The sequence below is a fragment of the Enoplosus armatus genome, chromosome 17, assembly GCF_043641665.1.
Source record: "Enoplosus armatus isolate fEnoArm2 chromosome 17, fEnoArm2.hap1, whole genome shotgun sequence".
Classification (NCBI taxonomy): Eukaryota; Metazoa; Chordata; class Actinopteri; order Centrarchiformes; family Enoplosidae; genus Enoplosus; species Enoplosus armatus.
The window spans coordinates 13,461,099-13,475,250 of record NC_092196.1 but is presented as its reverse complement, the minus strand read 5'-3'; the positions used below and the strand labels follow the sequence as shown (position 1 = coordinate 13,475,250).

At 44.0% G+C, this 14,152-nt stretch overlaps 1 protein-coding gene across 1 annotated transcript; it reads right to left on the bottom strand.

The window, feature by feature from the left end:
- Positions 1 to 407: 407 nt before the first annotated feature.
- On the bottom strand, positions 408 to 12,372 carry arhgap44a (Rho GTPase activating protein 44a). Its single transcript, XM_070923096.1, has 16 exons — positions 12,296 to 12,372; positions 12,044 to 12,112; positions 11,774 to 11,855; positions 11,210 to 11,337; positions 10,371 to 10,482; positions 9,792 to 9,873; positions 9,534 to 9,614; positions 8,782 to 8,895; positions 8,573 to 8,664; positions 7,671 to 7,854; positions 6,712 to 6,729; positions 6,424 to 6,612; positions 4,740 to 5,252; positions 2,796 to 2,941; positions 2,292 to 2,693; positions 408 to 564 (listed from the first exon to the last, which is right to left on the bottom strand). The coding sequence occupies exons 1-16, from the start codon at positions 12,329 to 12,331 to the stop codon at positions 410 to 412; spliced, it is 2,403 nt and encodes an 800-aa protein (XP_070779197.1). The 5' UTR covers positions 12,332 to 12,372; the 3' UTR covers positions 408 to 409.
- Positions 12,373 to 14,152: the final 1,780 nt, after the last annotated feature.

The following is a 14,152-nucleotide window of genomic DNA, read 5'->3' as shown; positions in this document are numbered from 1 at the left end:
GCAATTTGATTGCATGTTCCAATAAGGCAAAAAAAAAAAAAAGAAATTGGAAAACTCACAGAAATACAGACCACTGCATCAAACAACAAAGATGAACAAAGCAAAGCAAAAAACAATAAAAAAATCTTATAATGTAATACTCATCTATATTCCAGTCTTTCCTCCTAAAGGCAACTGTTCCTCCACTATGGCATTTTGGTGTTTTTTTTTTTTGTAGTCACATTTATGTACTAGCGAGCAATTGTAAGAGATGAGTTTCTTTGCAGCCTGTAGCAGATGTGTTCGAGTTCTGGTTTCAGGTGGGCATTGGTGAGGCCAGTGTGTGTTTCCATCAGGCCTTGGTGGCGACAGTTAAGAGTATGTACAGCCATAGGGGTGCTGGTAAGCTGTGATGCCTTAGGGTCATAGGTCATAGAGTGGTGCTCTGGGGCTCCTCCTCAGGCACAGCGTCCCCCTCTGGAGAGTCTGTCACTGCCACGGACCTCCTGCAAGGGGCACCGCTGAACTCATCGATGAGGCTGTCCAGATTGACATTGATGGAGGGGATTTCATAATTGAAGATATCTAATGGTGAGCATGGTGGGAAAGGTGAGTATGATGAGCAGAATGGTGGAGATGGTGGTGATGAGCAAGAGGAGGAGGAGGAGGAGGAGAAGAGGGCATATGATGATGATAATGAGGTGTAAAAAACGGAAGAGAGCAGAAATAATATTAATCTTTTTGAGTCTGAACTCATGGTAAGTGGCATATGACGTCTGTCCTGGTTGAAGTAATAGATTACGTGTGCTTCACATTCTACACAGGGATGTTTTCAGTGTGTTGCTAGTCACACCTGAACAAACTAGTGTGGCATGTCACAGCTTTTTTTTGTGTCTTTTGAGACAACGACAACAGACATTTTGTCAGATAAAATACAATAACAGGTCAAAATGACTGCACAATGACACATTACTGTACACGTTTACAACAATGGCCGGATAAACCAACACAGAGGCAACAAGATGTGTGTGGAACTCTGTGGAAAAAATGGCACCAAGACACCAAGTGGGCTTGAAGTAACAATGGAAATCTCATGAGGACTGGATACAGTATTTGCTCTAAATATATATTCTAATGTGCTGCTGCATTTACTGAAAGCAGCAGGTCCAAGCAGAGACCGGTGACTATTCCTGTGTAGGAATGAGATGGAGCGTGGCAGTGTAGTAAGAGGGAGCAGAGGTTATAAAAAAGCAATGAACCTGCCAGAGGAGGTGTGGGGGTTACCTGTAGCCCCCTGATACCGGTGGCAGGCGTGTTAGAGGGGGATGTCTGTTGGCATAGGGCTGGGAATGGGGCAACGAAAGGAGGGGGGCTTTAAGATGGACCTTTGTAAGCGACGGCGTCTGCAATGTGAGCGCAGTGTGGTGCACTCTGGGAAGTCCTTAAGCCATGCATTATTGGTTGAACTACAAGTCAATAATGTCAAGAGGAAATAGGGAAAATGTCCTGATTGAGAGCTACTGGTGGGTATGTTTGAGGCAGGCTGCAGGAGACCCCAGAGGCAGCCACAGCACGAGGCCAGGCAGTGAGATGGAGCGCATGGGGCGGGGACGGTCTGGCTTACCCTAAAAGTCCCCCTCACACTTAGCCCACACTGAATCCCTGGCCTCACACAGCTGCAAGGTACACAATAGTAGCAGGGGGAACAAGAGAATGATAAATATAACAAAGTGACAGAGTGATTGGTATATAATGACAGAACACCTCATCATCAGAACATCATACTGTAGATATAATCAGGGGTTTGTCTGGCTAGGTTTCCACGCCTGCTACGCAGTAAGAGAGACTGTGTGAACTGTGTAAGCCTCTGACCTACCTCTGCCGAGTGAGGGTCTGGGTAACACAGATAAACAGAGAGCACATGATGAATCTAATGGCAACTTCCATACAAGCAGGACGAGCTATGCTTCTCTGATGTTTCCACACATTACCCAGAAACATCATCACATAACACAAGCAATGAGTACATAGGTCAGGAGGTTTGCTCACTACAATAGCACAAAAAATGCTAATATTTACATGGGATCATTCTCAGGCATCTGTGTCTAAAAGGCAACGTTTATTCATTCAGACATTCGTTTAGGAACAGTCAGTAAAGGGGGAAGGTATCTTTTACATCTACAGTCCTACAGAGTCCTACACTCGTCCACCGTCTCCATTGGACAGAGCAACAGCGAGTCTGAGAGAGGGACGCTGCAGCCCCACCTGGGGTGGCGGCGGCGGGGGTGTTGTTGCCAAGGGGTGATGTTTACCTGTAGACATGCTCTCCCCGGGAGACAGTCCATCCAGGAGGCCCTGCTCCAAGGGCTGGGGAACTGGGGCCATGGCCGAGCCAGTGAACCCCGGGGGGGCTGTGGGCGGCTGAGGAGGGGGCAGACTGGGTCTCTGCCTGGGCTTAGGGGCGGGCCGCGACTTGGTGAGCGTTCCGGTCAGGGAGGGTGGGGACGAAAGGGAATGGGGCGCCCCCAATGGGGTCTGCCCAGGGGAGGATGGAGGTACTTGCCCTGGAGGGCAGACCAGTCCATAAGGGGAGGGGGTGCTAGGAGGTGTGGGGGACAGGCTGACCGGTGACGGCTGACCTGTGGACTGGTCGGACATCCCGCCAGACTGGCCGTAAGGGACCTTGGGAGGAACAGGGGCCAACTTCTTGGAACCTGCAAACACACAACACAGTCACATTACTGTCACCTGTTCAACATGAAAACACGTCGTCTTCAACTGAAGAAATGTGAGCTCAGACTGAGAGAGGTGCTGACCTTTGCGCAGGGTGTGTGGACTGTGCTCTGTGGAGTGGGGGGACTGGCTGCTGCTCTGAGGACTACTGCTGGGGGGGACTGTTGGACCTGCCACCTGGATGGCTTTGTGTCCAATTACAGGGGAGAGCTCTTTACTCTTCAATGAACTGAAAAAGACAGGCAGATATTAGTGTGTGAATAGTATCAGACACAGTATGTTTGTCAACAGTATCTGTCAGTATACCTCACGTACATTACCTCAGTGCCACAACAGCCACTACCACCACCACCACCACCACCATCATCATCATCATCATCACTTATGAGTGTTTGACTACGTTACCGTACACTGTTACCAACATTACTATATTTTCTGAAACCCAGAAAATGATGTCAAGCAAGGTTACATCAAGATAAGTGTGAGCGTTTACAGACCAAACAGTGCCATCTTTTCAAACGCCTCTTATATAACAGTTTTGGACACAAATGGTGCACGTAAGTCCCTAAAACTGCAAATCTTTCGACATTTTCAAACTATATCAAAGACGATGGAGCATCTAGTGTTCAGTTCTTGTCTTTCTGGATGAAAATGTCATCTGTATTTCACCTCTATCATTATATCCAGATGAATCCAGATGGATATAATAATGATGAATTAATTATAAATATATAAAGAATAACACATTTCATAAATTGGACAGATGTGTCATATGTCAGTTGTGTTGTATTCTGAGTTATAAAAAAATCTGAACTTTAAATTCCTTTCCCCTCTGTAGATACAGGAGCTTAAAATGATCTAAAGAAAAAATAATAATGTTGACTCAACGACAGCCCAGCTGGGATCTGAACTGAACTCACAAGATTTCAATCTCAGGATGGATTCCTGACCACCACTGAGCTGGAATACTTCTTCCCAGCATTAGTGAACAGATGGTGTACATATTTGTATCCAGCAACAAATAGAAAGAAGCAGAATCAATGCTTCTTCGGGCAGAAACTCATCAGTTAACTTTGCTCAGTATTAGTTTTATCTTTTAATCTTTTAACAGTACAGACAATAGTGGAGATGATAGAGATGCTGCATGTAACAAGATACGACCGTCTAAATCTAAACCTACTTTATATACTGTAAGCATGCAGCCAGTAGAGTGCACTGCATCAAGGAAACAGTCAACAAACACGATTATTACGATGGTTATTAATAACCTTGATGAAATTTATTGACCTTGTGTGACTTCACTCATGTGAACTCACACCCACAAAGAGCACCCGTCCTGAAGTATCATAGTCACATTTTGGATTTCTGGACATCTAATTAACTGAGATCTCCTGCAGTCCCGCTGAGCTGTATGTGTCCCCAAAAATATGTCATGGACTTATCAAATCACGAGAAGGAGCGTTATCAAGCGAGCTCGTTCTGACCGCTGACAAAGATCTGCTGTAATGATTCACGGTGTCCTGTGTGGTTGTAACACCAAAGACTTATGAGTCAGGAAACTGCCACATTTACTCTACACAAACCCTGCATTAGACATTCTATACTGTAGCTGTACAATATATTATATATTACTATACATTATTAACCCTGAAAGTCTTTACTTAAATCCTTACAAACGTGATGTTTTCCTTCAGCTGGTTAGTAAAAAATTGCTGCCACCTGTAGAATAAATACATTCATATGCTATTTGATAGCCATATGCAGCTGTGTCCATGTATTTATCGTCTACTCAATACCAGCATGAAACCGAGCGCTATATAAGCCAGTAACATCCTTAGTTGCTAGGCAACCCCCATGAGAGGCATCCCCGGACAACCTGAATGTTACAGAATCTGAGGTATGTAATTTGAAGGGGAAGGAGAGAAAAAAAGCAAAAAGAAAACATGAGCCAGCGAGCTAGAGGAGAGGAGAGAGACAGCTGCCACTCTGTGATGCATCCATAGTGGCCATGGGTGTGTTGTATTTACCTAGTCAGCCTGGGGGGTCCTCTCTCTCGGGCACATGGACAGGCAGCCCACGGCGGGGGCGGGGGAGCGGACGAAGGGAGGCTAGGGGGGTTGCCAAGGGACTGGTCATGGCGGGTTAGTACCAAGGGGGTTTTGATGTAGAGTGGTGAAGCATTAGTGTCTGGTGGGGGAGCATGCGACATGTCACCAGGAGGGCTGTGCTTGGGGAAGTGCAGACAGCTGGGTTTGGGGTTCGAATTGATGTCAAGTGACGAGGAGGAGGAGGAAGAGGAGGAGGAAGGGGGCGGGGCGGGGGGAGTGAAGCCAGACCAGCGCAGTGGGGGCGGGGGTGAGCCGGGGGGCTGGGACTCTGGACCCGGTGCCACGGGGCGAGCGCAGGGTGGGGGTTTGGGGTAGAAGTGGTGGGGGGCAGTGTGGCAAGAGGAGGTGGGGTAAGGGGGGGGTGGCCGGTCCTCCCCTGGGGGTGGGTGGGCATGAGAGGTGTCCGGCCGATTGGGCGACACGTTGTCTGAGCTGTAGATATTAAGAGAATAGACAGCACAAAAGAAACAGCTCTAGTGATTGAACAGGGACACGCATTGGAGCGATATAGGATAAGCTGTTTAGTGTGTTAGTTGGTCCGAAGCCAAAAACAGAAGAAAAAAAAGAAGAAAATTGCATTTTAGGGTGGGTGGTGGGCACCACGCTCAGCACACAGTCAGCTTAGTGCAAATACAAAGACAAGCACAAAGAAAAAGCAAAGGAAAAGAACGTTTTATTGCCAAAGGAAAAGAATACAGTGTGTAGGACTCCCTCTGTGATCACCTTGTGTCTGCACACTGCATGGAGCTCTGAGGAACTGTCTCTGCAGTCAAAGTGCTGGTCTGCAGCTTACCATATTATCAAGCAGAGCTGATGACTGAATATCTCCTATCTGCTGCATATGGAAACCCTATCTGCTCTAAACCTACAGTACATGACTTGTTTGCATTGCAGGTCCTGCAGTCAGCCCAGGGCAGTGTGAAACAGACACAAAACCCTTTCATCGGCGGAAAGAGCCACAGGAGAGGAGGGGAAAGCCAGCCAAGCCAGAAGCCATTTTATCTCTTGTCTGCCACACAGGCAGAGCAGCGACCATGAGGTGATTATTCATGTGTTTAACTATGATAATCATACCAAAGAAAATGGTGAAATCAGTCTTAGTGTCAACAGAAAAGGAAATAATTCACGACCAAAGCTGAGAAAGCCAAGCCACAACAATGGGATATTGGAAATATTAGCATGCTCGCAAAGGACTTGCAGATTGAAGCTTAGTGCCATGTACAGAAACAAAACGTCCATAGAGTATTTGAACTAAAACCCTTCAAAGTTAGAGTCAAAAAATGTCATTAACCTTTTGAAAATCTTACCCACAGTGACATCAACCTGACAAACAACAGGGAGAACTGAAGAAATGTGGAGAGTGAGAAATCATAATAATAACAGAATGAGACGAGATGAAGGCGTTGTTGACAGAGAAACACTAAAAAAAAACATGGAGGCGTTGCAAAAAAAGAGGTGGGGAGGGTAAGATTAACACAGCCAAGGATCTCGATCACACAGAGCTGAGAAAGTTACTGATGGTGATGGTGATGGCGGTGACAATAACAATGAACAGGAATGGATGCGTGAGGAAGAGGGGGGCAGCGTCTCCACTGTGACTCACCAAACCCTTTCTCCAGGTGGGGGTGTTGCGGACGGGGAGATGGCGAGCTCTCCGGGCTGCTCGGGGATGAGTGTGTCTGCGGGAGAGCCGGGGCCTTGTATGCCTGGAGGGGTGGAGGAGGCCTTTCGCACCAGCGTGGATGAACCCTTACGAGACACCCAGGAGGTATCCATAACCCGGACGCCCATACTGGAGACAAAACACATATGCAGAGTCATATATGATGATGTAGAAAGAGGTGAGAGGGGGTAGTAAGGAAAGAAGAGGGAAAAGGGCATGATACGGTACCTTTGTATCTTCCTAATGCTGCGTTAGTAGGGGGAAGAGAGGCAAAAGGGATGTGAGGTCATAAGTAATGCAGACATGGTTCACAATACCACACTTAAAGCACTCAGTCACTCAGTATAGTGTATAAGATGGGGCGGGGGCCTCAATGGCAGGGAGGTGAGAGGATGTCAGGCCAACTAAAGACTTAAACCTGTTTCGTCTTAGCACACACACACACACACACACACACACACACACACACACACACACACAGACAGAGCTGCTCATTACTCGAAACAGATAAAAGCTGTTTTCTATCACCCCATAATGATAGCTGCTGATTGTGGGATGCACAGATTTAGATCGATGCCTAAAACATTACAGCCTTTTCCCTTAATTCGAAGTTAGTATTTTGGTGAAGGCATCGGTTCTAATTCTGCCAGTGATTTTCCACCGGCTGGATGAATGACTCAGGCCAGGTGACGTGCTAGCCAGACTGTGAAGGAGGAGCTGGGTGTGGGAGGATAGGAAGACAGCACTGGAGGAATATTTCCTGAGAAAAAAAAGAGATAACCAGCAGCCCTCTATCAGAGACCCCGTTGCCATAGAGACAATGCCACTCAAGGCAATTCAGCCCCATGTATTCAAACAAGACTATAGTGTTCAGCTTTCTCTTCTGCTGATGAATGCTGATAATAGGGGATGTAGTTGTATGAATTATTGACAGGTGAGACATATACGGTCCAATCCTCGCCTCTCTGTGGTGAACGGAGGCATTTGACTCACTGGAGCTAAAAACTTTAGATCAGGATGAGTAAAATACTCCACCAAGGTAATGGAGTTTTAATGTGCATGTGCTGCCTGCCTCATATATAAGAATTAAATATCAGATGCCTGGGAGGAGGCGTGGGCGAGAAGAGGGAGAAAAGAGAGTGAGAGAGTGAGAGGTAGGCAGCAGAAGGATGCGCTTGGCATCATACCCATCCTTCTTGTAAAACTCCAGCATCATGTTGTCAGTGGCGACGCTCAGTGGGCGTCGGCTCTGGTCGTGTGGCTGCTTGCGCTCGGATTGGTCCATGTCTGGCGAGGGCATGGAGCTGTAGTTGGAGTTGTGGTTGGTGTGGATTGGGCTGCCATAGCTGCCTGTCAAGTTGAACTCAATCTCTGAGGGAGGAGCGAACACAACATCAGCATACAGTGTACTGATGTTACAGTAGGAGTTACAGTGGTGTGTGTTTGTGTGTGTGTGTGTGTCTGTGTTGAGTGCACATTAAGAATGGGAGTTATTGTACCTAAAGACACATACATACAGATAAAATTCTGATATTAAACTGTATTCCAACATATAAAATACAGTATCATAATGGTCTTATTTAATATTTATTTTAGAGAGACTAGCATTCTGCAAAATATGATAAATAAAATAAAGAATAAGACTGGACTTAACTCCATGTCTATACTGTATATTAGACACATCACGCGCAGTGTATGGCACTCTGGTTTTGCTGCATGACTGTGTGGTGTATTTTAGTGTACGTGTCGCTGATGTTTTGTTTTTCTTGTAACGTTCATGTGAACAGGAGAGCAACAAAAATAAGTATCATCATATTCATATAGGGCTGAGCAAAATCACAATAACTAGACTTCTTCTGACATCTGACATATAATAAGTCTAATAATAAGTATATTAATATTGTATAATGTAATTGATATAAGTTTGGTGTTTAATAATATTTGTTCTGAAAGGACGGCTGACTTCACAACTGCTTTGGTTCGTCAATTTGAAAATCCCTTTATACAACTACAGTAATGGAAGATCAATAAAAGTTGATATGGTGCCCAGCCTGACTACAATATTACATACATAGTATGTGATCCCCACCTCCAGGGAAGAACCAGTCAGCATGCTGGATGATGGGCTCAATGATGCCAACAATCTGTAGGGACATGGTGGTCATCATCTCCGTCATGTTCCTGGAAGGAAGTGAAAGAGTTGAACTGCAATATAATACTTTTTATTATACTGCAGATTTAACGTTTAAGTAAAAATTCAAAGCGTACACGTAAATGAGTTGTGTTAAAAATACATACGGTTCAGTGTGTGTCCAAAGCAAGTTAGGGCCGAGGACAATCGCCATGTTACCGGGTGTCATCTTGTTTGCGTCTTGGTACTCGCTCAGCTTGGCTAAGAATTTGACAAGATATCTGTGGGATTCAAATAAAACCAATTCATACCTTGATTGTCATGATTATTAATTGCTATTTCCCCACATATTTTCACTGATATACATCCCAACCTGTGCCACTTACTGTATAGGAACGTAAAGAAATAACAGCAGCAGTTTTAACCTGCAGATGTAGACATATTGATGTCATCTTCTACAAGCCAGCAAATGAATAGTTACTGCAATTTTAAAACTTGCCACCCACAGACAATGATGACAACAGCTGTAAAGGTCATTGCCTGCAGGTGACACTATTGCAGTGGCAATTCATTTCTCTGCCTGTAGGTGGTGATATCTTCTATTACTTTTCTAGCCTGTAGGTGGTGCTGGTTGGACTGAAACTGGTGGCACTCTGGTTTTCAAATTGATGATATTGTCTGGGCCTGGTTTTGGGTAATTTGAATCAATGACACAGTTGTTTTCATTTAGGGGAGTTTCTCCTGATTTTCTTAGAGAGCTTGGCAGGTTTTCATATTGACATCATGCTGAATTGGATGGTGTGTAAACAAAATCTTTCCTGCTATGGCATCTTGATGTTTTTTCTTTCTTTTTATAGTTGTAGGGCCACATGGGAACATGTTCAAATAACAGAACAGAAAATCAGAGAAAGCGACTGACCTGAAATTATTCAAGTTGTCTGTGGGGAGTTTTTCACACGCTGCCATTAATGCTTGTAGTCTCTTGTCCATATCTTGAATGCTGGGAAAATAAAAAATCATTATGTTTTACTGTTGCTCCACTTTTTAATAAATGTCACCATTTTTCATTTTGGCAGTTAAGTCCCCCTTTATAAAGACTTTGGACTACTTTTTGTTTTTCAGCGTGGCCAATGGCATAATTCAAGAAAATGATTTTAATAAGAAAACAGCAACTCACTTCGAGGCCTGAATCCATTCATCATAAAGTTCAGTGGTCATCAGTGGCTCTGGCAGCTCACGGAGGTATGATTTCAGAGCCCCTTTGGGAGAGAAAAACAGGGAGAGAGTGAAAACTGGTTAGCTTTTTTTATAGGAGGGGAGGGCTGTTTTCTCTCTTCAGAGCACTGGCGAGGCTGTGCCCCATATCTCCACTCCCCTCCAGCAGGCCCTTGCAGCTAGCACAGCTGCCAGATTCAGATTGCTCAACACAGATTTCATGCTAATGTGTGAAATGGACAGCAATATCAGAACAAAAAGCCTTCAGGAGAAGAGCACTGAGGGCAGAGCTGATGAAGACTTAGTAACTGTTACACATGACCGAAGAACTGCATTTTCCGCCAACTACGGCCAAATCCCAAAACGTTTGTATTTTTGTAACGACCTTTCCACATCATAAAAACAACTGCTGAGTAAAAATCTTTGCCTTTAACATGGATGTATTTTACAGTGTTTCTTTCCTGACTTACAATGACAGAGTGTAGGGGTTGTTGTTATGGAAATGGGCTTTGAACAAGGCATTTGTGTGGGTGCAGTTCACCTGCGATGGCGTGTGGGTCGGAGGAGTACTCCTGCACATCCAGAACTCCACAGTCCAGGGACGCTTTCAGCTTCTTTAGCTTGGAGGCTGACGGAGCCACTCTGAAGAGGCCCTGCAGCCCACACACAGGAAACACATAATCATGTGTAATTATCAGATCTAACATGACCCGTGCATAAATGCTGTACAAAAGTAATAGCCTCTACCGTTGTGCACTTGACATCGGTTGATGATAAATAACACAGGAACATGCTGGTGGATGTTCTGTAGCCTATACTTCAATTACTGTCAACCATTTTACAAATAAAACTATTGTAAAACATGATTAGTATCCTCAATCTCACAGCCATGGTGCTGTTTATATTACCCAACATTAAAATCCAACAAATAATGTTCGTTCCGGTTGTAAAGATGTTGCTACTTGTCCTCTCTCTCCTTCCTCAATTTAATTTAATTCTAATTCAAAGGTCAAGAAGATAAGAGCAAATATAAACTTTCAAGCCTGACAAGGTGAGACAAAGCCAGGTTTAAACTATTTACTTAACATCGGAAGTAATAGCAGCTTTCTTCTTTATTTGTCAGTTATACTATAGAAATAAAACAAATGTGGTATTTTTTTAATTGATATTGGCACATTTATAGAATACATTTGTATGTGTATCTGCACACATATGTGTTTGCCTGTATGACTGGCGGTGTGTGAGCGTGATTGGTTATCTTTTAAATAATAGTTTAAGCACCAGGTGTGTCTTTCATGGCATACCCTCATGTATAATATGTAAAATATGCATATTAATCTACACCTAAAATGCATTTATCTGTGTGTGTGTACCCTCTACCTCCTCTTGCATGCCACACTCTAACAGCATGGTGACACAAGCTTCGATGGGGAAGGCGATCTCTCTCCCACTAATATTCAGGTGTTCCTCCAGAGACTTGCCAAACGATGGCTTCTCCACCCACGCCTCTGCAACACAAAACAGCATCTTGAATCACACACAGACACAAACACACCTACGCAGTGACTGTATATAAAGTCTGGAGACACTGTTCGTGAGAACCTCTATTGACAACATTCATTAATTAAATCCTAACTGCAATTTATTTACTGTGACTTTAAAGGTTATATTACATTTTTTTTTTTGTTACTGGTGCCGTATTTATTAGGAAAATGTTATGTTTAAGCCCTCTGTTTAGTTTAGCTTAAATGTGAAGGTGGATAATTATAGCTTAATGAGATTGTTATGTGACATGTCAGTGCGATTACCCCCCTTACTTCTCATCTTGATATTGCCTCAGGTGCAGAAATGGAGCAGATCTCTACACACACCACACACACACACACACACACACACACACACACACACACACACACACACACACACACACAGTGCGAGACTCACCTTGGTGAGCTTTAATCTGGGGCAGGACACTGTGAAGAATCTCTAATGACTTCCTGTGATATTCTGCCTGCGTTTCTATCAGCTACAGAAAGGGACGGCAGGAGAAGAGATTACAACAAACAATCCATGATAAGCGTGGATCATGCAATGAAGTTATTAGAGCTACAATGTGTCCTGTGAAACTATTTTATTTGCAGAAAAGAAATATTCATAAAATATTTACTGTATTTTCCCACCGGGATTATAACTTTGATGATAACATATACTTACTGTCTGGAAGTAGTTTGCATAGTCTATTTCTTTGGCCACAAAACTGTACATATCTGCTGACAACTGATCCTGAAACAGAAAGTAGAGAGCAACCACCACATAAGAAATGATCTCACTTGCATATAACTGTAATATCATCCCAGCATTGTGGTCCATTTGTGTCTGATACATGCAGGAGGGATATAAATCAAATGGACAGCAAAAGAGCTGGAGGAGGGAATAATATTCGAGTGGCTCTGATTGGTGACTCACCCTGCAAATCTCCATCCGATTGGCTGCCTCCTCCATCTCCTCTCTGAGGGACTCAGACTTGGCGCCGGGCTGCAGCGTGCTAGGGTGACTGGATGACTTGGATGACTGCTGAAATCTATGGGCGTGAGGTAAAAAAAAAAGAAAGGCCACTGCATTGGATATGTCATGCTTCCTGCACAGGCATTTTTAAAGCCTTTTATTTTAAAAAGAAGTGAACAAGAGCAGCTCTTAAATATGCTTCACCTTGTCCGAGCGGAGTCCATGTCCAAGACAAGCTTAGCTAAGTGCTTCCTTTGTTTCTGGATGTTGGGAATGTCCACCTACAAAAAGAATATTAAGTAGAGGATTAAAGTCAGCTTGGGGAATAAAAGTACAGCACATTTATGTAAATGAAGACCATATTCTGCTTGTAATTTGAAATTAAAATTAAAAACAGTGACAGAATGCAGCTCTGTTATTCATATCAGGAAGGTGTTGAGCCTTAATTGGTGCATTAAGTAACAGCAGCGTCGCGCCGGCTCACCTCAGCGAGCACGTAGAGAGGCTCCACCACATCTCTCTCTATCTGGAACTCAAACTGGATGAGTTCCTGGGCCAACTTCTCCTCTGTCTCCCCACACAGGTTCAGCATCTTCCTGTTTGGTCACAGAGTCGCAGGTAATCAAATGCAATTAAAATGCAGACAAGGGTAATGAGGACAGAGAAGAATTCAATAGCCAAATCAATAATTAAAGATGACTCTGTGTGTGTTTGTGTGTGTGTGTGTGTATGTATGCTAGGGAAGTGTGTGAGCAAAGGCCTGTTAACTACAGTAAACTTACCCCAGGAGAGAGTCATCCCCCAACACCGCAGCCCCCTCTACCATACACTGCGCCAGGATGGTGAGCGGTAGTTTTTTCTGATAGTAGAGACAAAATTATTAGATTATGAATAATGTTATGTTGAATCATCACACATCGCATCATATCAGCTGTCAGCGTCGTAGAGAGTGATGAATGCAGGTACTCACAGAGGGTGACTTGACAGATCTCTTCTCCATATCAGTCCCCTGCTGACCCTGCAGGCAGGCAGTCAGCTTCTTGTGAGTGCTGTGTGTCACCTGCTTGACCAGATCCAGACGCTTCTCCACCTGGAGGAACACACACACACACACACACACATCAGAAACCTCTTGGCATACCCACATACATACACGCAAGTCTTACCACAGAAAAAACCCACTGTGCTCTAACAACACATCTGTCATCTCTCATGCAGCATAAATCAGCCCCCGCAGCGCACATATTGTCTACACGTATAAAGGTTATACTCCTTACGGCATGTCTGTGTGTGTGTCATGTTATGAGTCATTCCTTGCATTCAATTGCACTAAAAAATGACAACAACAACTCAAAATAAGCAATTTAAAGGCATCGTTTTGGGTTGAACCAAGTTGTGAAGGACACTTCACTTTGTTAGACAATTGATAATCTTCATTCATTCATCAAAAAATATTGGATAATGAAAATAATCACTAGACTCAGACTGAGTGCACCATGAGAGGTTATGAGATGATCAAAGGAATAAGAAAGAAGAAAAACACTGTTCTGTTACAAAACCCTTTTATTTTCTGACTTTCTCTTTGTTCAAATGAACCTGAGAAGGAAGAATCACTCTTTAATTGATCTGCGCACAGACTATGCAACCTGTGATGAGACCTCACTTCGCTTTAAGGGGTCACAAGGCAAAAAGTGTTGGAACAGCTGATCTCCATCATGGTCAAACACAGCCATCATAATCACATTTATTCACACCTGTTAACACAACACAGCATGAACAATGACAGAACTAACTGCTATGAGACCATCGTTTAATCAA